We start from the raw sequence: 24092 nt of genomic DNA, 5'->3' as shown, positions 1-24092 counted from the left end.
GGCCCAGAGGATAATATTTTATTGTTTTTTATCACTTGGAACCATACTGTGTTATGAAGTTTATACAAATTCAAGTTAGTCCAAATATAAATTAGGAGAGAGAAAGTGATCCGTTTATACTGTATGTGGACAAGGAGTAACGTCATACAGAAAATAATGTAATTTAAAATAATGATTTGAAAATTATTTTATCCTTATACAGTATGAGAAACGGATAAAATTTTTCGTTTATCTTATTGGTATTTACCACTTGGTGCTATACTTTGTATGAGTTTCTAAAATTTTGTCTTAGTTGAAATGGTAAGGATGACTTGCGACGATAAAAGGTGATGGGTGTCAAGTATTTTTTATTTAGACTTCCCAAAAGCATTCATTCCACGTAAAAATAGCTTCCCAAAGTTCATGCATGCTTTGAAATTTTGCCCCCCATGATATCATCAACTTAAGTTCTTGTGCTTGCTTTGGTTAATTTTTAGTTAATCAAGTTTGGTTTCTCTCCTTTACATTTTCTTTAATTATTGGTTGGTTTAGGAGTGTTTTAGTCTTGATTTAACTAAGCTAATTGGTAAGAGATATAAGTCTTGACCAAGTCCACTTCCTTATATAAATTTTTGGTGTTTTAGGAAATTCAAACTCTCTTCTCAAACTCTCTATTTTAAGCTCGTGCAGTCGTGCACCTTAATTGAATTTCGAAGAATTGGATTTTTGAAATTTTTGCAACAAACTTGGACCATTTTAACGTTAAATTGGAGTTATTTTTGGAGAATTTTTGTTGAATTTTTTATTTGGATTTTGGACTCCCTATTTGCATGTCCAAACTACTGTTTATCAAGTGAAATGTTATAAAATTTTTAGATTTTTTTATGCTAATAGCTTTGCACAAAATGGGGCAACATTCTAGACGTAATTTTTGGCTTATTTTATAATTTCTATTTAAATTCTTATTTTGTTTTCTAATAAGTAAGTATAATCTTTGTGTATCTTAAGTTAAATGGTTGAGAATCAACTAAAGTGATTTACAAAAACAATCTCTACTTTTAACTAGGTCATACTATACTTGCATTTTCTAATTTTTTCTTAAATTGACTTGATTTTGGGTCAATTTTATTAATTGTTTTGATTTTTTTATCTATTTTCTAATTTTAATTTAATTAGATTAATATAATTTCTAGTCAATTAGAAATAATAAAATTTTGGAGTGTTATATTTCTTGTTTGTTTATTATTGACATGAAAGATTTATCTAGAAAGAAAATGAAGGGGCTTTAATTTGAAGGATTTATGGTAAAAAAAAAAATTTGTCATTCTAATATTAGATTGTTGAGTCGTGTTCTCACAAAATGTTTCGTGTCCTCACAAATCAAACTAGAAACAATAATAAAAAACAAAAATTGCAGAAAACTTAAAAGAGATAGGGAGAAGAAGAAAAGCAATAGATCTTTAATGTGGTTCAACTAATATGGCCTACATCTACAAGAGAGAGTAACCAAACTCATTCAGTAGTTTATCATGAACTGATTACAAAAAAATTCACATAATGCCTCTCTTGTAAGAAGACGAGAAACAAATTTTATAAAGGGAACTAAGAATCTAACTAAATTGGAAACTAACAGTTTCTAATAACAAGTTTGTTATTATATTTTTAACTTGTTTTTGAGTCATATTATCATCACAAATCTCCACCTTGACTCTAAAATACTTGACATAACTTGTTTCTTTGAGTTGCTTTCCCACTTATCTTCAATCACCTTGTGAAATTAATTAAGTCTAAGCAATGCTTGAACTTCACTCTAGGAAGGGACTTTGTCAACATATCTGCAGGATTTTCCTCTCTCACAAATTTCAGTGCTTGAACCTCCTTTGAATCAATCACTTCTATAATGAAATGAAATTTCACATCAATATGTTTAGTCCTTTCATGGTAAGTTTGATGGTTTGCCAAATGAATAGCACTTTGGCTATCACAAAAGATATTAATCCTGGCTTGACTTATGCCTAAATCATCAATCAAACCCCTTACCCATAATCCTTCCTTTACTCCTTTTGTAAGAGCAATATATTCAGTCTCAATAGTTGATAAAGCTACCACCGATTACAAATTTACTTTTCAAGTGTATGTTGTCCCAAACAAAGTAAAAATATAACTAGAAATAGACTTTCTGGTATCAATATAGCCTGCAAAATCTGCATTCACATACCCTGTTATAGCATCACTTTTAGCTAGACTCCTCTTGAATCTCAAGCCACAATCTAATGTACCATTAAGATATCTAAGCATTCACTTAAGAGTATTTCAATGAGCTGTGTAACGCCTCAGAATTTGTAATAATGATAATAATAGTTTTGAGTTATTAATATAATTGTGAATTTCCATGTGGATGGGCATTTGATGAGTATGATGATGATTGTGCATTGAGATTGGATGTGCTAGACTGATTAAAAATAGGTTAAGTATGTATTGTAGAGGTGTTCTCGCTGTAGCGAGAAGGCCCTAGGAGAAGGGAGTGAGACTGTGACTTTCTCGCTATAGCGAGAGATCCCTCGCTATAGCGAGAGATCCCTCGCTACAACGAGAGATCGATAATGAGGGGTGCATTTCTGGGTACAGTCTCACTATAACGAGATTATGCAAAAACTAGGGTGTAATTTCCTCTAATATTTTCGTTGTAGCGACAAGGAGTGTCATTGCAGCGAGAATATCTCGCTGTAACGAGAGTGTTGCGACTAGAGGGGTATTTGAAAGGTCTAGGGTTCGAAAAACACATTCTCACTCTTTTCTCTTCATTTCCTTTTTGATTGTCTCAATTCAAAATCCATTCCTATTGATTAAATTACCTTCAAAGTCGTTTGGAAGCTAGATTGAAGGTTAGAGTCATGTTTGGGGCATTTGGAGGTAAGTTTTGATAGTTAAGGTTTCGATTTTTCATTCCTCTTCTTGATCTCTTGGGCTTTCATAGAGTTTTCCATGTGTTTTAGGGACGAAATCTGTGTGGGGACCGTTTTCTACCATTATATTGTGTTGACTCTTCGATTTGAGGTAAGGAGAGACTCTATCCTATCTCTTTGTGTCTTCAAATCCGTTTACATTGATAGATAATGCAATGTAATTAAGATAAAATGTAGGGAGATGTATATTTAATGAGAATGGCTTGATTGTAAATGTATTGTGATAGAAATTTCATGTGAAATATAGGGTGATTGATGGTGGATGTGTGTGTGTGATGAAATGGATGATTGTAGGGACATTATGATGAAAATTGTGTGATAGAATATTATTTAGTGGAATATGGGTGTTTGTGCCTTCGATTGAGAATGAATAATGTGAGATGAATGACATGTGTGTGTGGAAGGCATGATGAATTGTGATTGTGTTTGAATATGTGAAAAATTATGAATGGTTCAGCGATACACTAGGGGTGTAGAAGATGGGGTGGTAGAAATACCTTGAGGAAGAGAGGGTAGTGATGACACCAACAGTGAGCGTTGGTCCACCACCGGCCACACGCTCTCTTCCTGACTCGGGCTCTGACTAACACATTTGCCAAGGAGTCTGTGACCACATACGTTGTATCTGTGAGACAGAAGTTATCCGACAATCATCCATAGTGTGAAATTGAGTAAGTCCTTGAAGTTGAGGACATCAGGAATTTATGATCACAGTGCCACAGTGAATGCACATGTGTGTATAGATTGCTTGATGGTGCAGTGAGTGCACCTGTATGTGAATGAGAATGAAATATTTAAGTTATTGCTTGTGTTTGCATAATGAACGATTTATATTATGATAGAAATGGGTGGAAGTATGTCAGGTGAGTCTCTATGCTTATGTGTGTTGAATAGTGTAGAGTACTCACCCTTACATTTATTTTTCAGGTGATCAAGACGATCGACACCGAGCTTAGTGAAGGGATGGATGAAACTGCTATAGGACTAAAAAGTTATTTTGGAAACTCTGGTGTATTTAAAACTAGTTATGTAGCAATCTTCTATAAACTTGTAATTCGTCCTTATTTGAAATACTTTACCAAACTTATGCATTGGAAAATTGGTTGAATGGAAAATTTTTATTATTTCCATTTTTGTGAAATTTATTTATTTAAAAATTAAATTTAAACTGTTACAAGTTGTACCATGATTTTTCATAAATTTGCTTATAAGACTAATAGCATAAGCTAAGTCTGGTCTGCTGCACACCATTCCATTCATGATACTACCAACACCACTTGCATAAGGAATGAACTTTATCTCATTCCTTTCTTCCTCAGTTTTAGGAGCCTAAGAAATTGAAAGTTTAGTAAGAGAACCCAAAGGTGCGTGAACAAGGTTAGATTGATGCATTCTAAATCTTTCAACCACTTTCTTTAAGTAATTTTGCTAAGATAAAAATAGTTCTCCATCAGTCCTATTCCTTACAATGTCCATGCCTAAGATTCTTCTAGCTGGTCTAAGGTCCTTCATTTCAAACTCAGAACTGAGTTTGTCCTTGAAAGCCTTTATCTCCTCTATGCTATGTCTAACCAACAATATTTCATCCATATATAGTAGTAAATACAACACATACTTCTTATTTCTCTTAAGCACATACACACAACTATCATATCTACACCTGTTGAAGTCATACTTTATAAGAAAAGCATCAAACTTCTTATACCATATCCTTGGACTCTGTTTTAAGCCATATAGAGACTTCTTTAATAAACAAATTTTATTTTGTTCTGTTGCAAAACCTTATGGCAGCTGCATAAAGAGAGTTTCCTCCAATTCTCCATGTAAAAATGTTTTCACATCCATTTGCTCCAATTCCAAGTCCAACTAATTCACCAAACTCAGTAAAATTCTTATAGAACAATGTTTCATAACAGGTGAAAAGATTTCATTGTAATCCACTCCTTCTATTTGAGTAAAATTCCTTACTTTGAATCTTGGTGACTCTAATCTTGGTATGCCTTCTTTTCTCTTGAAGATCTACTTACAAGCTACTTGAGTTAAGCGTCCCACCTATGAAGATGAAATGAAATTAGTTTTAGGGCTCATTTGATGGGTAGGATAAGGGTGGATAACATAAGATAATTATCATATCCGTTCTTAATCAAGTGTTGTTGAACCACAATGATAAGATTAATTTATCTTATTATCATATCCTATTGGACTAGTGTAATTGTTATCATGAGAATATGGCTGAATTGGGAGAGGAAGGAAATGATAGCAATTATCATTCCAAAATATTCTTAATTTATTTTATTACCTCGCTTTCATCTCTCTATTCTATTTTTATATATTTTTAAAAGTATGTTAAAAATTTGAATAATATATTAAAATGTTTTTATATATTTTAAAATTAAAAAATATTTTAAAATATTTATATATTTCTATAAATTAAAAATAAATAACTTATAAAAATTAAAAAATAATATTTTCCAGAAAAAAAAAGATTTAATTTAGTAAATATAGACAAGAGTAATTTTATCATTTTCTGCATATTTATGTTATATCCTTTTTTCTATCAAGTTTGCATTAAATATTGAATATGATAAAAGCTTATCATGCTTTTATCATTTCCTACTTTTATCAAACCTTTTTGTCATATTCATCATGATCCTATCTTGACCACCAAACAACCCCTTAAAGAATATAGATTTTGGGAATGGAAAGAAAAAATGAAAATCTTAGAGAGAGAGGGCAAACAAGGTTGTGGTTATGAGTTTGTCGTAAATAACATAAAAAAAGAGACTTTTATTGAGTGTGTTTCTTATCAAGAAAAGATTGTTATTGCTGTTATATTTTTCTTCCTTCCTTAGTCATTTTTCTATCTTGTACCCTTTATTTTCTTCTTTGTTTAATTGCACCAACTTCAACTTCACACAGATGAGAGATTGATTGAGAACTTACAGTTACCCAGAGCAACAGACATGTGATTTCAACTTCAAAGGAATGGAGAGGGAGTAGATTGAGAAAGAGAGAATGAGTGTTATGATAGTTGTCGGACAACGGTGGGTTTTGAAAAATGTTAGTATTAAGTAAGAATAAAGAAGAAAAAATATAAGTAAATAAAAAATTTTAAGAATTTAAAAAATAAAAATGAAGAAAAAATATATATCAGACTATATACAACATTATTTCTATTACGCAATCAATCATATATATTATTTAATGTGACATCTTAACATTGACTTACTATTTTTTAATAATAGATAATTAAAAAATCAACTAAATTGATGGACAAAGATAAATGCTATAGATTATCAAACGAGGTATTTTAAAATTTTAAGGACTAAAATGTTTAACACTAACTATTTCATAAATATAAGGAATTTACTAAATAGTTTATTATTTTATCAAATTATCATATTCTATTCTCATTATTCATATCCTCATCCTTGAGGAGGTTGATTTGTTGAAAATTATTATGACATGATAACTTCTTTTGTTATATCTTATTTAATATTTTTAAAGAATAATTGCTTAAAAATATAATTTTAACATTTCTTATAAAAAATATTATATGAACATTTTTTAATAAAAACTATTTAAAAGAAAAGTATATGTTAAAAAAATTTATAAAAAAAATATTTTACTCATTTAAGTGTAAAAAAATGAGAATAAATTGAATAATATTTGTTACTACAATATTTTACATAGTATATTCCTTAATACAAAGTGTTAGATCAAGGGAATAACACATGTGCCCAAAAAAAAAGAAAGAAAGAAAAAAAGAGTCTATTTCAATGATTATCATATGTTCAAATAATTTTTTATTTGATAAATACATGAATGTATAATTTTGAACTCATTCAAATTTGAGCAAATTGATTGGCAAAAGATGGTGACTGAGTGAAGATTTGAAACTAATATAAAAGTGGCTGAAACATCCTCTTCTTTATTGACGCTGCTCTACACTAATTGAAGAGTTTATTGAGAGTATGAGAAAGGTATAGATAGTAAGTTAATTGTAGATTTCAAAATGAAAAGGATTCAAATGGAGATTTCAAGATGCACAATTGGGACAAATGCTTTCACTAATGACTTTATAGTCATGGGTTGAAATGTTCACAGGAATATTAAATTGCTAGTCCATAACATTTTTAATACACTTAACATTAATCAAATTAATAAATGCAAATTAGATTAAATGATATGATATTATTAATAGACTTAACATTAATCTGTTTGACTGCATAAAAAAATATTTGACTCCCTAAGTTATGAGATCACTAAAGAATTATCAACAAATTGAAATTAATTTTTTGAAAAATTTTCAATAAAATCATTGTGCTTATCTTTTATCGACTTTTACTTTTAAATTTATTTTTTTATTTATTTTGTTAGAAGATATTATCTTATCTCTAGTGATAATTACATACAATTATTTGTTTTTTAATTTATAAGTATGAGCTATTTCAATAAAATTTATTATATAAATTATTTTCTCAATTTTAATGTACTTTTATTTATTAAATGTGAGTCATAATTGTTTAATGATATTATTTTTGAGAGTTTTCTTAAGTAAGAATGTTTTTAAGATGAGCTATTTTCTTTTTCATAATGCTAAGTGACTTATCCTACACTAAATATTTAATTTTAATTTTGAAATTTTCATAATTTATTAAAAATATATTTTAATTTAAGGACATTTATATAATAAACTTTTAAATAATTCAAAAATTAGTTTTAAAACATCGATACAATTTTTAATACACTATTTTTAAAATTATATATTTAACATTATTTATTTATTAATTTATTAGCTTTAATCTTGTTACATGTAAAAGTTTTAATTTTATTTTTTAATTTTTAAATGTTATTGGATTATATTTTTTTATTGACTACAGTCAGATCATGAAGTAAGAGGGACAACACTCAAAAGAGAATGAAAACAAATAATGTATATTCCAAAAATAATTTATTTAAAACAAGTTTAAGAATAAAATTAAAATTTTTAAAAATTAAAAAATCAATGTAATAAATAAATAAATTAGAGTAAAAAAATATAATTTTGTATTTTTTTCTTTAATTTCATTTTCAGCATTGAACATTGTTATTTATATATTGTGTTCAATTTTATGTCATAAGTTATTCATATTTATTTGTTATCAAACTTAATCTTTTTTAAACAATATTTATCCTTTAAGCAATCATGTTCAATTAAACATAATAAATTTCACACGACTGAATTTATTAATACTTGAATTTAGAATTATATATTAAACTGAAATAACTTCACTACCAATTGATCCACATGTTGGAGGGTTAAACACATAATTTAATTAATTTAAAAATGAATAATTTAATAAATAAGTAATTCAATAAATATATTTTTAAATTCAAATGATTCAATTTTTTTCTTAATATTCTTTTTTCACTTTTATTGTAGTGACATTTACAAAGTGAAAAATCACTTTCAACTACCTATGTTTTTTGAATTTTGTTCAAATAAAATAATATCATTACCTCAATTTCATTTGAAAATATGTCATGTAATATTTATTTTAAAGTAGATAATACTTTTTAACTAGCCATATGTTGTAACAAATAATACTCCTTAACGTTATTTTAAGCATAGTTCATACTTATTAATGAATAAAAATACTCATCCCATCCTTCCCATTTAAAATTATTTTTTTTAATTTTTAAAATTTTATTTTACCTTAATCTTTTCTTTTTTTGGTCAATAATTTTACCGTAATCGAATTTAAATATAACAAGCAATGTGAATTGGGCTTTCGGTCTTCTGAGTGAAGGCCCATGGCCCAATAGAGAGCAGCAGAAAGTCCAGGACTGCAACATGACACTTGGCGCCGTCATTGGAGCTACCCCATGACTTTCATAGGTGTGTGCTTCCCAATTCCCCCACATGGCACATTCTTGATCGTTGGATGAGTTAAGCGGTATCAAATCCTAACCGTACAGCTGAATTGAGTGAAACCATATTGAATCCTCACCGTATAGCTTATCTTCTTGATCTTGTGTTTTCAAACTCCCAAGTATTTAAACACATCCTCGCAATTGCAGCAGCATCAACGTTCCGTTGACCCCCCTTTCGCTTCTCTGACTCAACTCTCTGCGTGCTATAGAGAGAGAAAGAGAGCGACAGGGGAAGAAAAAGAGAGAGAGAAAGAGAAAATCGCCGGTACGTTGTTTTCCCCCTTTACCCTATGTGAATTTGTTTGAATTATGGTTTGCTTAATGTGGTGTTTGCTTTGCTATGTTTTTCTTTTCTGCGAATTGGTTCTTTTTGGTATCTGTGCTTCTGATGCTTAGGGGTGTGTGTGTGTGAGAGAGAAGATTAAGGTTTCTTGGTAGTTTGCTAACAAATGTGTTTGCCTGTGTTTTTTTTTTTCCTTTAGTTTTTCGGTTTATTTTTTTCTATGTGAAGTTGTGTTGAATTATGGTTTGCTTAGTTATTTTTTTTTTTATCTCCTGCTTCTATATTTTTTGTGATTTTTTTTCCTTTTTTTTTTTTAAATTTTGTTTTGCTTTTATTTGTGGTGAAAATTTGTTTTCCCAATTGGTTGTTGCAGTTTCTATAAATTGGGTTTGGGGTGTGAGTGAGGAAGACACAGGGAGGGAGCTAGAAGAAGAAAAAATGGGTTCGTAGGGTTTTGTAAATGTTATACTAGGTTGAATCTAACCTATGATCTCTAATGGTAAAAGCGATTGTTATTTTATTTTATTTTTGTGGGTTTCGAATAGCGCGAGTTTAGGAGAATTTTTATAATTAATATGACGGAAAAACCCTAATATTGATAAATGAAGAGTCTCTGGAGAAATATGGGTAATGACAGGGTTGTTTTTTGAGATTGAAGGGATAAAATATTGACAATTATATTTTACAAGAGTCGTTTGCCTGACAACGGCAAGTATCTTACATTTTATTTTATTTTTATCATTTTATTTTTCTCAAATATTATCTTTAAAATTTGTCGATTTGAATTTTAAATTTTGTCATACATGAAATTAGTTATCGTAGTGATGGTATTTCTTGATTTAAATAATTTGTTTTTCAGAAATTTTCTTTATTTTACGAGTCTCATATCTTCAATCAATTTACATTTTTGTGAAATAAAATTCTAATTATTAGTAACAAAGACAAGACATCTCCCAATATACTTTCTTACTATTAACATGGGTGATTATACAATCGATTACCGAATAGCAATATTTTTTTCTCTTATTTTTTATTTTAAATTTTTTCTGAGTTTTGAATTTGGAACAAGAAACTTACTGTTCTGTGTATAAATTTTTTTTGTGCATGGGGTGGACAATTTCTTTTATGTGAGACCTAGATCCCAGAGGATCCTTGGTGGTCTAGCAGAGGGCCCCACTAGGTGGCTCCCTAATTGAACTTGAGGGATGAAATGGGGATAAAAGGAGAGAAATTGGGATGAAGTTGGATCATGCTGCATGTCCTTAGCTCTCGCTATTTGAGCTGCTACTTAATTAGGGGACTTGAGGGTGGCGTGGCGGTTGTGAACCATTGTGCCTCTAAAATCTGTGTGTCTCATATGGTTGGATAATTTATAATTATAAATGTGTATTCTTTACTAGAGTTTCATAGATTTTGGTTTATTTGAGCGCTTTTGGAAGTTAATTTAATACGGGTCATGATTAATTGACTTCTATTTCTGGAGGGGTTGTTTAAAATTTAGAGTATAGTTCCCAGTTGTACTTTTTAATTTCGGTTATCATTAATTAAAATTTACATGCTTAGGCACTTCAATTTTAAGAGATGTGATTTCTTAGAAAATCTGAACATTTTTTTTATTCATGAGTTTCAACTGAACAAGCTACAAATAGACAAGTAGCAAGTTTCATCTTCAACGGAGTTACTTTGTGTCAAATCAGATTTCTTGTCGCTTTAGAATATTTTACAATAAGGAGACAAATGGGGTATGAAATCCCCCTGTTTGATTGGAATGTGTCTTCTGTCAGTGAAATGTGTTTTTGAAATACTGAGTCATTTGTTTGGTTAAAATATTTTCTAGTTTTCAATTTACTATCCTGCTTATTGCCTAGTAATGAATACTGATGTGAAAACATAAAGGCTAAATGGCTAATGCAGATTATTATAATTTGTTTATGGTACATTTTGAATTTCATTTTATGCATATATGTTTTATATGACATGCATTTTGTTTTTGTTTTGTAGAGTTAAAAGGAAATTAAGAACTGCCAAATGCTTGAATTGACTTTAGGCTATCCTTCATAAGCCCAGATTCAATGCCAATCCTTCAAATGAAGGCTAAGTCAACTACAACCTGCAAAAAAGATGAGAGCTATCCCCATGTTTGCCAGAAATCAAATAAAATATCTAAAAAACCACACTCTATGGTCAGAATAACTAATGAAAAGGAAATTTTAGCTATCTCAAACCAAACATCTCAAAATGGTAAGCCTTAATACCTTACTGATTGAAATGATAAAAAAATCAAATGCAATCTGTTATAGCATTGGTGCAATTTCATCCATGGAATCTTTTGACATTCATTTGGAAATATGGTGCAAGCGAAGTCTCTCATTTTTAAATTGAACGCGCTTGGTGTAGATTTTAGCAAAATTGAAGAATCTTCCAAGGATCATGACAATGAAAAAGACATGCAGCAAACTTGTTCTTCATTCAATGGATGTACAGATTCAATAGATGGAAAGGTAAGATTCAACTTTATCTCATGTCTTTGTTTATATGATATAAAATATGCTCTTGGTCCAAGCTTTGTGGCAATTTTACATGCATAAAAATGAGTGCAAATTATGATTTACTTGAGTGAAAACTTTCTCCTTGCTTTTTCTGGGCACAGTAGCATGTTGTAAAAAATTATACAGTAAATGAAGACAAGAAAATGAGTAATGGTTGATAGTATTGGCCCTATATTGAAACTTGAGTTCTCTTCATCTGTACCTTCAGATGCAAGTTTTAATGTTCAAAATTTTGATCTGTACTTTTTTTCTGTCTCATTTTCTGGACTGTACTATCCTTAGTAATGTAAGATTATCCACATTGCATGTGGGTTTATCTATGTCTGAGTATTCCATCCAGCTACTACTTTTTCTAAAAACATTACATGATGTCCCTGATTTACTATTATTTAGGCTTAACAGTCAGCTATAAAAATTTATTGTACCTTCACTTATGTCTTGTAATATTGGTTTGGGAGTTGCGGTTGGAATAGCTAGGTTGAAGTATTTAATTATTTCACCAATTCGTTAATCAGTTGTATGGTGCGTGGATATCTAATCTAAGATGCAATTATAGCAATTGATGATTATAACCGTCGAAACTTTCTTCTTTGATTAGCCACTGGCAACCCTAGGGTTTTTTATTAAATGAATATTGTTCCACTGCAATAACATTTGGATGCTTCTTTTGTGTCCTTTATAAAAAAAAAAAATCAAGATGTGAATGCTCATTGCTCTGTTTGGTTGACATTACTTAGTATTATGGTCTGTTTTATTGCAGGATTCTTTCCCATCTTCTGTTTCCTTGGATTCAGAATCAATGCCGTCTTATTTTAACGGGTCTAATTATGCTCATTGTCACCAATTTGATTCAGGTAGCCTCTAGAAACCATACTAGTTTATAGATAGATAGATAGATAGATAGAGATTAAAGCAATTAAATTAAAGAACTAATGGTCAATATAAAAGCTGAGGATGAAACATGCTCCTGGAAATCAAAAGGTAACATCATATAAATTGACAAAGGTTAAACATAAACTTCTGGTAAAGCTATCCTTTGATAACTAACAAACTTCTAAATAACCATAAGCCAAAGCACCATAAGTTCATAACTAGGACAAAAGGAAGATTTTTTGCTCTGTGCCTTCCACCAATAATTTTGCGGTGACCTTATTTTATGAGGCCATATTAAACTTGGAATCTAACCAATATAAATGTTCAATGGTTTCATTAGGTTAATTCTAGCATGTCCTTTCCCCGGTTGGCTCTAAGAAGTATTTTCAAGAATGATGCTATATTTTTATTTGATTATCAACTCGCCTTGTACTGTCCTTCTGTTTGTAACAAGTGTGTGGGCTTTGGTCTCATTACAGTTAATAAGGAGCAAATCACTTGGGCAGATCAAGTGGATGACATTAATGTCCCCAATTTTCAAATGCTTCAGGTGTTAGATTTATATCCTTATGAAGGATGTAGCACTGGGTTGCCCTGTGATGGGATAAGTGTAATTGATAATAGTTGGAGCTTTAATAGCCTTCCTGATCTTGAATTTACTGGGACAAGTTTTATAAATCATGTCAATGAGGGAATTCTGTCATTTCCCTCTGTCGAGGAGACAATACAATCAGCAGATTACCGTTATGTAGGGTCCTCTGAAGAGTGTCTGCAGATGTCTGATTCTTCATGGTTTCATCTCATGTGCCATCAGGCCAAGCCATTTACTAATGAACTTGATGTCAATACCAGTCAGTTTGATTCAGATAGAGTAGACTATTTTGATCCGGAGACATTCGTTAAAAGTTTTTTGGAGTTATCAGATGAATCTAACTCATTACCTGCCTTAGTAAGCAAGGAAACAAGCAAACAGAAGCGTGTTACCCTTGTTCTTGATTTGGACGGTAATTTTCTTTCATCTTTACCTGCTCATATGGATTTTATCCCATTTAGTGAGGATTTTGTCTTGAATTATATCATGATCAATTAGCTTCACTACCAGGAAAATGTAAAGATGGTTGTTTCCTATGGGACAATGCTTTGTATATTTTTCATTATACAATGCATCCTTTTTTATTCTTTGCCATTATCTGCATATACAATGGAATACCACCTCTATGTTCTTGCGTCTTTCTTGTTACTTGTTTCTGACTTATTTGGTCTTCCAATATAAGAGAAAATCCTTGCTAAAATTTAATGATTTTTTATTTGTTTTACTTTGAACCTTATTCCTAAAATATTTAATATTGTTTCTTCTCTACAGAAACACTGGTCCATGCTAGCGCGCAAGAATGTGATAGTGCTGACTTCACAATTCAAATATCCCTTTCCATTGACAAGGAGTTCACAGTATATGTGCGAAAGAGGCCCTTCCTCCAAGAATTTTTGGAGAAAGTATCGGAGATGTTTGAAATCATCATTTTCACAGCTAGTAAACGCATCTATGCTGAAAAATTGCTAGCTGTGCTTGATCCTGATAAAAAGCTTTTTTCTCGACAAGTATACCGAGAATCATGCATCTTGAAAGATAACACCTACACCAAAGATTTGACAGTTCTTGGAATTGATCTGGCAAAAGTAGCCATAGTGGACAACTCTCCAAAGGTAAAGTTTCTTGGTCCTCTTATTATAGGTTTTCAGTTCACTGTAGTAATACTGAATTTGCTTGTTAGACACATACTTTAATACATTATTTTTTATGCATTCTTATTATTTGGGTGAATTTTATGTTAATCCTAGTTAATAAAAAGTGGACCCATTTAATTTAATAAGGCCCATATAAAATTCAGCTATTGATAAAAAGCATGTTGGAAAGAGTGTATTGAGTATTTCACTTTGGAATTTACTTAAAGAGGCGGCCTCATTTATATTATTAAATCACACGTTCTTTTCTATATTCATAAAGGTCCGATGAATTATCTACTTTTTTTGGAAAATATTTTCTTTAACATTGGAGACAATATTCATGAGGCCCTTCATTATATTATTAAATTGCATGTTTTTTTCAATTTTATTTGTTTGGTTCCCATGGTTACTGAAACTGCAAATGTGTTTTCATGATAGGTATACCGCTTGCAAGTTAATAATGGGATTCCTATTGAAAGTTGGTTTGACGACCCTTCTGACACTGCTCTGATTTCTTTGCTCCCCTTTCTGGAGAAATTGGTGGATGTGGATGATGTTCGCCCCATTATTGCAGAGAAATTTGGGGCAAGGATTTAATTTTCCGTTCTCTCCTTTTCCCCTTCTTTCAAGCACTAGATAACTCTAATCTTAGGATTTTACATCCTTTCAACCCAATTTTCATCATGATAGTTGCCTAGTTAGTGGTTTTTTGCCTAGATGCTAGTTGAGTTTACAGATTTTATTTGACTTTTTGGTGATTTTTTACAAATAGCTATGATTATGTTATAGCCAGATAGCATATATATATATATATATATCTCATATAAATGTATATAAAATATTTGAACTGTAATAATTTGCTTAAAATTTTCGGCTTTAGTTAAAAGGCATGTTGGTAAGTATTGTGGCTATGCTTTTCCTTCTACTCGAATTCAATGTTGTTCATGCATGCCGTTTTTTATGCGTTAGGCTATTTTCATTTAGGTATTTAGGATTCTTGAAAAGTGGAAATTCTTTGGTTATACATAATACTTTTGCATTAGAACGAATTGCTCAAGGGCCAGATGGGTCTTTATAACTTAAGCTTTGGGTTCTATTGAACTGTAAATCGGTTCAATATTTGTAATTACAACTTATGTAAGAAGATATGAGAAGAAAATTATGTGTAATATAATTTATGAAAATATGCAACACATAATAAATATGAAAAAGAAACAAATTTAATGAGTATAAATGCGGGGAATAATTGGATTTAACGTAGATTTTAAACCTTTCATGTGATATTGAGAGGATGATCATGCTATTAAGTCAACGTGGCGAATTTGAGATTTCGGAAGTTTTTAGATCAGTTCGTAATATAGGATAGGAGAGTGACTACTTATTTCAAGAACAAATGTTTTAACATTTATTTCATTTAGCATTTGTTTTATAAACTTAATCTGAATGTTAAGTCATGACAATATATGTTGGTAAAATTTAGGTAATGTACTTAAACATTTAATTTTTTATTTATATTTTAAAATATATTTATATTAGAATAAATTTAAATAACACATGTATAATGTTGCAATTGAGATGATGACGGGATAATCATTGCTTACAGAAAAAGAAGAATGTAAAATAAAGGATCAATTTAAAATTGATGTGAGTGAGTCGTAATTAAAGTTTATTAAAAAATATTAATTTTTTTTAATTAAACAAATTTTTAAAATTAAATTTAGTTATCACCAAAATTTATTAAAAAATATTGAAAAATTTTTAATTAAAAAATCTTTAAAATTAAATTTAGATTCGGAAAGTTATTTGTGTAAAAAAATATTAATACTTTACAATTTTTGTTAAATAAAACAGTTACTTTTTAATTAATTCTACAAAATTATTTTAATTTTAAAAATATTTATTTTATTTTAAATTTTTGTTTTATTTATTTAGTATTGTTACTTTATTTTTAATATAAAAGAAAACATGATTTGTAAAATATTATCTTTTTATTTTAAATTTGAATTAAACAAATAAATTATGTACAAAAAATATCATTATTTTTTTTATAAGAGGAATGAATTTAAAAATTTATTTTTTGCATTTTTTATTTCTAATTAAATTAAAAAGGTAATAATCTGATTTTAAATTTTTGAACAGAAGAAAATTTTGAAATTATTTTTATTCTTTTTAAAAAATTAAAAATTAGATAAAAAAAATAAAGAAAAGATATTCTTGGTGTTTTAGAAATTGAAAATAATTTAAATATTTTAGACTTGATGGGTCGATGAGTCATATTTACATTTTTACGTATCTTCTGACTATTGTAGAAAAATTAAAGTCACGTAATTCTTTTAAAAATCAAGTTTGGATAAGCTTCAAATATTTTAAAAAAAAAATATTTTATCCTTTTACTCTAGAAAAATTACTTTTTTTTATTAATTTTTATCTTTTTTAAATAAACTCACTCTTATACCCACCACGCTATCAATATTGTTTGACTATTATGTAGATTCAAAATTATTTTAAAAATATTAAAATTTTCTTATTTTAAAAATAAATTCACTTTTGCACAAAATTTTAGTTAAAATACGGCTATTCGATAAACTCTTACGATCTAAATAACATTAAAGGTGAATCTTCTCACACTAGTGTAAATCTAAAAACTCTTACACTCAATCTGAGTCATTCATTTAAGTTACATCTAACGGATTATAATTTATTACTTTAATGATCGTTAAATGAAAGTTAAATGAAAGGCTCAGATCGATTGTAAAATTTTTTAGACTTACACTAATGTGAGAAGATTCAGTCCCTATATATGTGTGTGTGTGTGCGCGTGCTAAAATATGTGATTATTCCCTTTAAAGATAGCACATTTTGTGATAGGTCTTTATAAATTTTTTGTTAGGATTTTGTCCTTATAATGTTAAGAAATTAGTATTTAGTCCATGTCCATATGCGAGGCGTCGTCTTAGCCATCCCTGACCAAGATCCCTCCCACACTTATAGTGTTCGTGATCAGCCTACTCAACCGTGTATTGATCGAAAGGCAGGGCGGCATAGCCCCCAAGGGAGTGGTTACGTCTAGTATGTCAACCCCTTATTCCGGACATGCTATGGTGCCCCGGGGTGGGTAGGAGTGGGTCGAGTCTGTATTGCCGCGGAGCAACTCTTTTCTGTTAAATGCTGAGTTGGTTAATAGAGAGTCATTAACACTCCTATGTAGCATGTCACGTCATTTAATTTTATAATATTTTATTATTTAAAATATTTATAAATAAATTCTTGAACACATTTTTAATATTTGTAGAAAAAGTCCTCTACCCTTCCCTTTTACCTTCCTGTCCTTCCTGCAAACCTTTTCTCTCCCCATACCCACAAACCCACCCCCTCAATAGGTAGGTCAGCGGTATATCAGGGTTCCCAACTCCACTTAGAAATAGAACCAAGGACCATCTGACCAACCCTTAGTAAATATTTTGTTGGGTGCTATCGTCATAGATCCATAGATCGTCTTCTGTCAGAAGTACCCAGACCTTAATCATTTCTTGTCCCATCTACACATAGCAAATAATATATACAAACAAACATATATGCCAAACACACAAAGAGTGACCATCAAATCAAAGATCAATCAAGCAACAAATAATCAGAAGGAAATTATTAAATCAATCAATCCCTTCCTTTGCCGGTAATGTGACCCAACCACAATGAGCTACTTTGCGTAATTGAATTGGGTCATCCTTCCTTTGCCACCCCAAGATTCATCATGAATCTCATACAAAGCATCTTATAGCTGTGTCAATTGTGGCGTTGATCATGATTATGATGCATGATCTCATTTTTTAAGTCTCCTTTCATCTTACCTCACCCCACTTATTAACACTTAACAATATATCCTCTATGACTCCCTTATAATAAGTCTCAGCTAAAATACAAAATTTGCTAAGTTCAATTCCCTAAGTTTGTTTTACATTAATCCTAGTACACCCTACTAAATTACTAAGTTATTGGCCTGATTCACTCATGGTTTTGGTGAGTCAAGAAAGGCTATTCTTTTCATTTCTCTCCCTCGACCTATTTTTTACATGCTAATAGGAGGCTACCCATAATCACTCCTAAAATCTAAGTTACCTCTTTTATTCTTATTTGTTGAAATTGATTCTTATACTCTTCCTAACTTTTTATGATTCTTTCCTAATTAGTCATTATTGTTAAGGTTGCAAGGGTTCTTGATTACTCTCTCTCTCTCTCTCTCTCTCTCTATATATATATATATATATATATATATATATATATTATTAAATAATATTCTCTTTGTGTATTATGATGGTAAAGTAAATCCTTACTTTTGCCCTCCATGCTCATGTTGCACAAAGTTCTCTTTTTAATTTGTTAACTTACTCTTTTTTCTTTTTTTTAATCATTATTTCTTTTCACTTAGCTAAATGTATTCTGCCGAGGCAACCATTTCAAATGCACAACTATTATGTCCAACCTATATCCCTTCTAAGTTTTATTGCCAAAAAGATTGATATACCAAGTTCTTTTTTGCACACGCACACCCATAATTATTTCAACACTTAATTCACCAAGCTAAGAACACAACATGCAAAGGAAGTTTTCACACATCCATCCAATATCACCAAGGTCCACATGCTGTAGACATCACATATGCTCTTTTGAACATCATCCGCATAATAAATCTCTACATGCAACAAGGAAAAAATGTTTCCCCACAAACCAACATAGCATGCAACAATTCGAGACTAAGAAAATGCTTTCCAAGCTCACATGCAAGGTAAAAATCCAACAAATCTCAACAAAAGGGACTCTCCCTTACTTGTAATAAAAATTTCCTTTTGGAAGAGAAAAGAGAGAAGATGGAGGCTGACACTATCCTTCCTTACAACAAGTGTATTAAGGTTTCTTAAAGGTGAAAGAAAAAGATAAGGGTTAGAGAAAATAAAGGTGAGGTAGCATGGACCAGCAAGGTGAGGAACCTCACCTTAGGATGTTCTTTAAGTTCCTTTCAATGAATGAAGTGGTCCAAGTGTGGTGGAGGTAGAGAGCTTCAAGGGTACAATTAGATAAGAGAGAAATTGGAAATGTTTTGGTTGGGATAAGAAGGGATTGAGAGTTATTTTGAGAGCATATCTCCCTTCTTTTTGTTTTCTAAGCTTTGCGTGAAAGTGACCAAGGAAATGAGGCAATTGAGATCTTTGTGAGGTGTGATTGTGAGTGCTTGTAGGATCTTTTCCTTCAAACACGACAAGTGTACCGAGTCTGTTGCAAGTAATAACCGGTGGAGCATCGGAATATCGTTCTCAGAGAGCAATTCAAATATATTAATTAATAAGATACAAATTAATTGAGTTTATATACAATAGAATTGGTAAATAATTTTTATGAAATATTAAACAACAATTAAAATGTAAAGCACTAAAGTAAAATATGGTAAAATTCAAGTTAAAAGTTGGGATTGAATTTTATCTATCTCTCCCTCTATATACTAGCAATCTAGTGATAAATATAGCAATCACTTCTAATGAATTTGATGCAAAACACGAAAGTCATATATTTCAATTCCTTGAAAATATATTCCTAAGATAATTTCTTAAATGTTGATTTCTCAAACAGTTAATAAACTATCCAGCATTAAAATTAGGATTTAAAAGCAATCAACAACTTGAAATCTATTCCTAGAACAACCAGTTATTGAGTAATCTCAATCAGATCTAGATCTAAATAATATCTTCTCAAATACAACTCAGATCTAAACTCTAGAAATTGTCAAATAATCAGATTCAACCATTAAAACGGATTGAGATCACTAAATCATTAGAAATGAAGAAGAAATAACTATATTTATATAGATTACTAAGAATACATCAGGTTTGAAGATTTACATTCAATCCTATACAAGATTTAGCTGCTCATGGCAACCATATCAACAAAAATGGAGATACAAAATGGGTAAAACATAAAAAATCGAGTATTCCTACTCTCTTTCTTTGCCTTGCGCTGTTCTGGACCTCTAGAAATCGTTTTTGGAACAGTAACCTCTTACTTGAACATAAATGTCGCCTTTTATACTGGTCTGATCGAACTTATCTCGCTATAGCGACAGTCTCTCGCTGTAGCGAGAAACGAAGATAGAAATTAGGTCATTCTGTTTACCTTTCGCTGCAGCTAGGATTCTCGCTACAACAATCCAAAAGCATCTCGCTACCACGAGTCATTCTCACTGTAGCGAGAAGAACACAGAATCACCCTCTTCACAATAGCTTTTCTCGCTGCAACGAGTGTGTCTCGCTATAGCGAGAAACCTCCAGAAGCTGACTTTTCTGCAACTTCATGTTTCAATTACTCCTCCTCTGACTTTTTCTAATCTTCTTCAACCTTAAGTGATGTTTCTCTTGTGATTTCAGCTACAAAATAGATCAAAAAGAGCTTAAAACCGTAAAATTACATTCATTTCAAAAAACTATATATGTATTTGTAAAAGTTTCAAGTTTGAAGGGAATTTAACAAAATAATCCAACTTTTAACATAAAAAGTATTCAAGTCACCATCTCAAATCACTTATTTTATACACTTATCAACTCCTCCCAACCTAGAATCTTGCTTGTCTTGAAGCAAAGTAATTAAATACAAAAAATTTGAGTTGAGATAAAATCAATCATAATTGCTTCCATGTTCATCATCTAAGATTTTTCAGAACTTTTCAACTGAAGGGATTTGTTCATGATCAAAGATTTTGGTTCTACATTTAAAAGAATCAGGATACTAGTGCACTTCATTTTCAAGAAAATAAGAGCAATATCATTCAATAATCAAAATAAAAATCCTCTCATTCTTACAAATTTAGTGTTTCTCTTTCTCTTTCTCTTCTATGAATCCCTCAAGTTTGACTTTGCTCTTTGTTTTTCATCAAACTAAGTATACACAAAAGACATAGATCAAAGGATCTTTCAAAAAGGTTGTAATGTGGCTAGGCTTACAAATAATTCATTGTTTTTCTGGAAGTCAAAGTGAGTTAGAGCATTAATGCAATCAAGATCATCATCCATTAGTAGGTTTCCATCTCTATTTTTCCTCACTCTAACTAACACCACATTTTTGTTAACCCTTGGATGTATCCCTCTATTTTCAACATTTTTCTTTTTCTTTTGTTATTATTCTTTTCTTTTACTAGAGGAAAACTCCAATCATTCATTTACCATGTACCACCAACTCATATTCTCGCAAAAACAACATTTAAAACCTATCATGCCCTAATGCTCCTTCTCAAAGGTATTGAAAATAATAATTCTTATGTAAAGGCTTGAAGTACTTACATTTTTCAAAAATTTGCTTTTAGGCTCAAGGTCTTCCAAAGATTGGATAAATCTTGAATATGGGTTGGCTTTTTGGCTTTAGCTATAAAACTATATTTACAAACTATGCCCTAATCATCTCCATGACCGATTGTGCTATATAACAATTAGAAACTCGAGCAAAGTTAATCGTCATAATTCAGTGAAGTTTATTCACTTATTTATGACACTCACACTTTCACTCCTTTGTCTGAAATCATTTTTCTTTGATTAAGATAAATGAATTGCTCATATTTTCTGCTTGATTATTTCCATGCACTAAACATCCTAACTCTTTTTCACTTCAAACCTCAACTTTTCACATTCACAAAAATCCTTTTTCTTTACTTTTTTCAAAATAATTCTTAGATTCATAACATGGCCCATTTGAGTATCTCGAACCACTTTCCACAATTTGAATGGTACTATTTCCATAAACCAAAAAGGAGTTTTTCATTATACATTAGCTAATTCTATAACATGTAACCATCAATGCACTTATAACTTGCTAAAATGTGCTTCAACCACTGATGATGCCATATATTCACACTATCCCAAAATAGAAGTGCAACCCAAAACTAAAACACATAGTCAATTACCACATAAACAACAAAAAGAACAAAACAGGAATTATAACAAAAAACATAAACTAAATATAAACATGTCCCTTAATCATTTTTCTTCCTCTCTAAAATAAATCTCTCTCTATTCCCCTTCTTCCATCTCAGCACCACTGTCTTCATCATCATCTCCATCTCCATCAGCTGCTCCAAATGTGCCTGCCCCTCCTTGGAAATGTGGCATGTCCCCAGGCCACTGCTGATAAGATGCAAACTTTTCTAAAACTCATCTAAATGTGCTGGCCCGGAAATTGAAACTGAGCTTGATGATGGTAAGCATGTTGCTGATGCATTTGGCCCCTTTGGATAGCAGAATTCTGAAGAGCCAAATGATCTAGTCTGAGCTCTAGACAGTGGAGGCGGTCTGCAAATGCTGAGTCCTGCTGGGTGCTTCTTGAACTAGAGGCTCTTCCGACTGAGGCTGAGGCTGTGACCGAAAATGTTCTCACCGTGGCGAGAAGCTCACAGTTTCACATCCTTTTTTCGTTCCAATCTCACTACAGCAAGAATTCTTTCGCTGTAGTGAGAAGCTTACAGTTTGCCTCCCCAGATTTAAGTTAGCACTCTGCCTAACATTCTGCCTTCTTTTTCTACCCTTTAATCACTCAATCATTCAAAATCACTTTACTTAACTTGCAATATTCAAGTTTGCAAGAACAAAATAGATAGGAATACCTTGAATCATACACAAAATGTCAAGTTAACAACCCAAACAACTAATAAACTTAAAAACAAACAACACAACATAAAAGGTAGAATTTCACAAAAGAAAAACACTAGGTTACCTCCCAGTAAGCGCTTGTTTAACGTCTTATAGCTTGACGCCTGTTACTTTAAGGATCATGCAGTGAAATAATGGTGGTGAATCTCTCCACTTCACCACCTAAATATGGCTTGAGTCTTTGTCCATTTACAATCCAGCTTCTCTGAGTAGTTGGATTTTGCAATTCCACATCTCCATAAGACTTGACCTCCTTCACAAGAAATGGTCCTGACCACTTTGACTTCAATTTTCCAGGGAACAACTTTAACCTGGAATTAAATAGCAGAACAAATTGGCCAGGTCTAAATTCTTTCTTGATGATCTTTTTGTCATGATACTCCTTCATCTTTTCCTTATAAAGCTTTGAGGATTCATATGCAGTGAGTCTCATCTCTTCTAGTTCTTGCAATTGAAGCTTTCACTTTTCACCTGAAGCTTTTGGATCAAAATTAAGGAACTTCAAAGCCCAAAATGTTTTATGCTCAAGTTCCACTAGCAGATGATATGTTTTTCCATAAATAAGCTGGAATGGAGAGAGACCTGTAGGAGACTTAAATGCAGTCCTATAAGCCCAAAGTGCATCATCCAATTTCAATGACCAATCTTCCTTGAGGATGTTACAATTTTCTCCAGAATACGTTTAATTTCCCTGTTTGACACCTTTACTTGTCCATTGGTCTGTGGGTGATAGGGTGATGCTACCTTATATCTTACCCTATAGTGCTCTAAGAGTTTCTGCATTAGAGAATTGCAAAAATGAGATCCTCCATCACTGATTAATACCCTTGGTGTACCAAACCTGCAAAAGATGTTCTTCTTCAAAAATTTTATTACAATTTTGGCATCTGCCTTCTGAGATGCGATAGCTTCGACCCATTTTGATACGTAGTCCACTGCCACCAAGATGTACTCATTTGAATATAAAGTGGGAAGTGGTCCTACAAAGTCTATTCTCCAACAGTCAATGACTTCTACCTCCAGAATGCTTGAAATAGGCATCTCGTGTCTTCTTGAAATTTTGCCTGATCTTTAACAGTTGTTGCATTGTTGGACATAATTGTAGGCATCTTTAAATAGG

General features: G+C 31.1%; 1 protein-coding gene across 4 annotated transcripts; it reads left to right on the top strand.

Moving 5' to 3' along the window:
* The first annotated feature begins 8956 nt into the window (after positions 1-8956).
* LOC113855085 lies at positions 8957-15185 on the top strand. Of its 4 annotated transcripts, none has more exons than XM_027486551.1 (8): positions 8998-9117; positions 9270-9280; positions 11140-11385; positions 11542-11645; positions 12454-12547; positions 13046-13570; positions 13930-14270; positions 14730-15043. In XM_027486551.1, the coding sequence occupies exons 3-8, from the start codon at positions 11217-11219 to the stop codon at positions 14886-14888; spliced, it is 1392 nt and encodes a 463-aa protein (XP_027342352.1). In that variant the 5' UTR covers positions 8998-9117; positions 9270-9280; positions 11140-11216; the 3' UTR covers positions 14889-15043. The 4 variants fall into 4 exon arrangements, with proteins under 4 accessions (XP_027342351.1, XP_027342352.1, XP_027342353.1 ...); XM_027486552.1 differs by lacking the exon at positions 9270-9280 and adding an exon at positions 9518-9643 and having other exon boundaries at positions 9035-9126; positions 11146-11385; XM_027486550.1 differs by lacking the exon at positions 9270-9280 and having other exon boundaries at positions 8957-9126; positions 11146-11385; positions 14730-15185.
* The last annotated feature ends 8907 nt before the right edge of the window (positions 15186-24092 follow it).

Source organism: Abrus precatorius, unplaced genomic scaffold, assembly GCF_003935025.1.
Source record: "Abrus precatorius isolate BTA unplaced genomic scaffold, Abrus_2018 Scaffold11, whole genome shotgun sequence".
Classification (NCBI taxonomy): Eukaryota; Viridiplantae; Streptophyta; class Magnoliopsida; order Fabales; family Fabaceae; genus Abrus; species Abrus precatorius.
The sequence above is the reverse complement of the archived record's forward strand: the minus strand, read 5'-3'. Positions and strand labels throughout refer to the sequence as shown.

Excerpts from the sequence above, each read along its gene's own strand:
- LOC113855085 (XM_027486550.1), top strand. The coding sequence starts at position 11,217 with ATGCCAATCCTTCAAATGAAGGCTAAGTCAACTACAACCTGCAAAAAA. Across the intron at positions 11,646-12,453 it reads CAGATTCAATAGATGGAAAG|GATTCTTTCCCATCTTCTGT; the intron begins GTAAGATTCAAC and ends GTTTTATTGCAG. Across the intron at positions 12,548-13,045 it reads TTGTCACCAATTTGATTCAG|TTAATAAGGAGCAAATCACT; the intron begins GTAGCCTCTAGA and ends GTCTCATTACAG.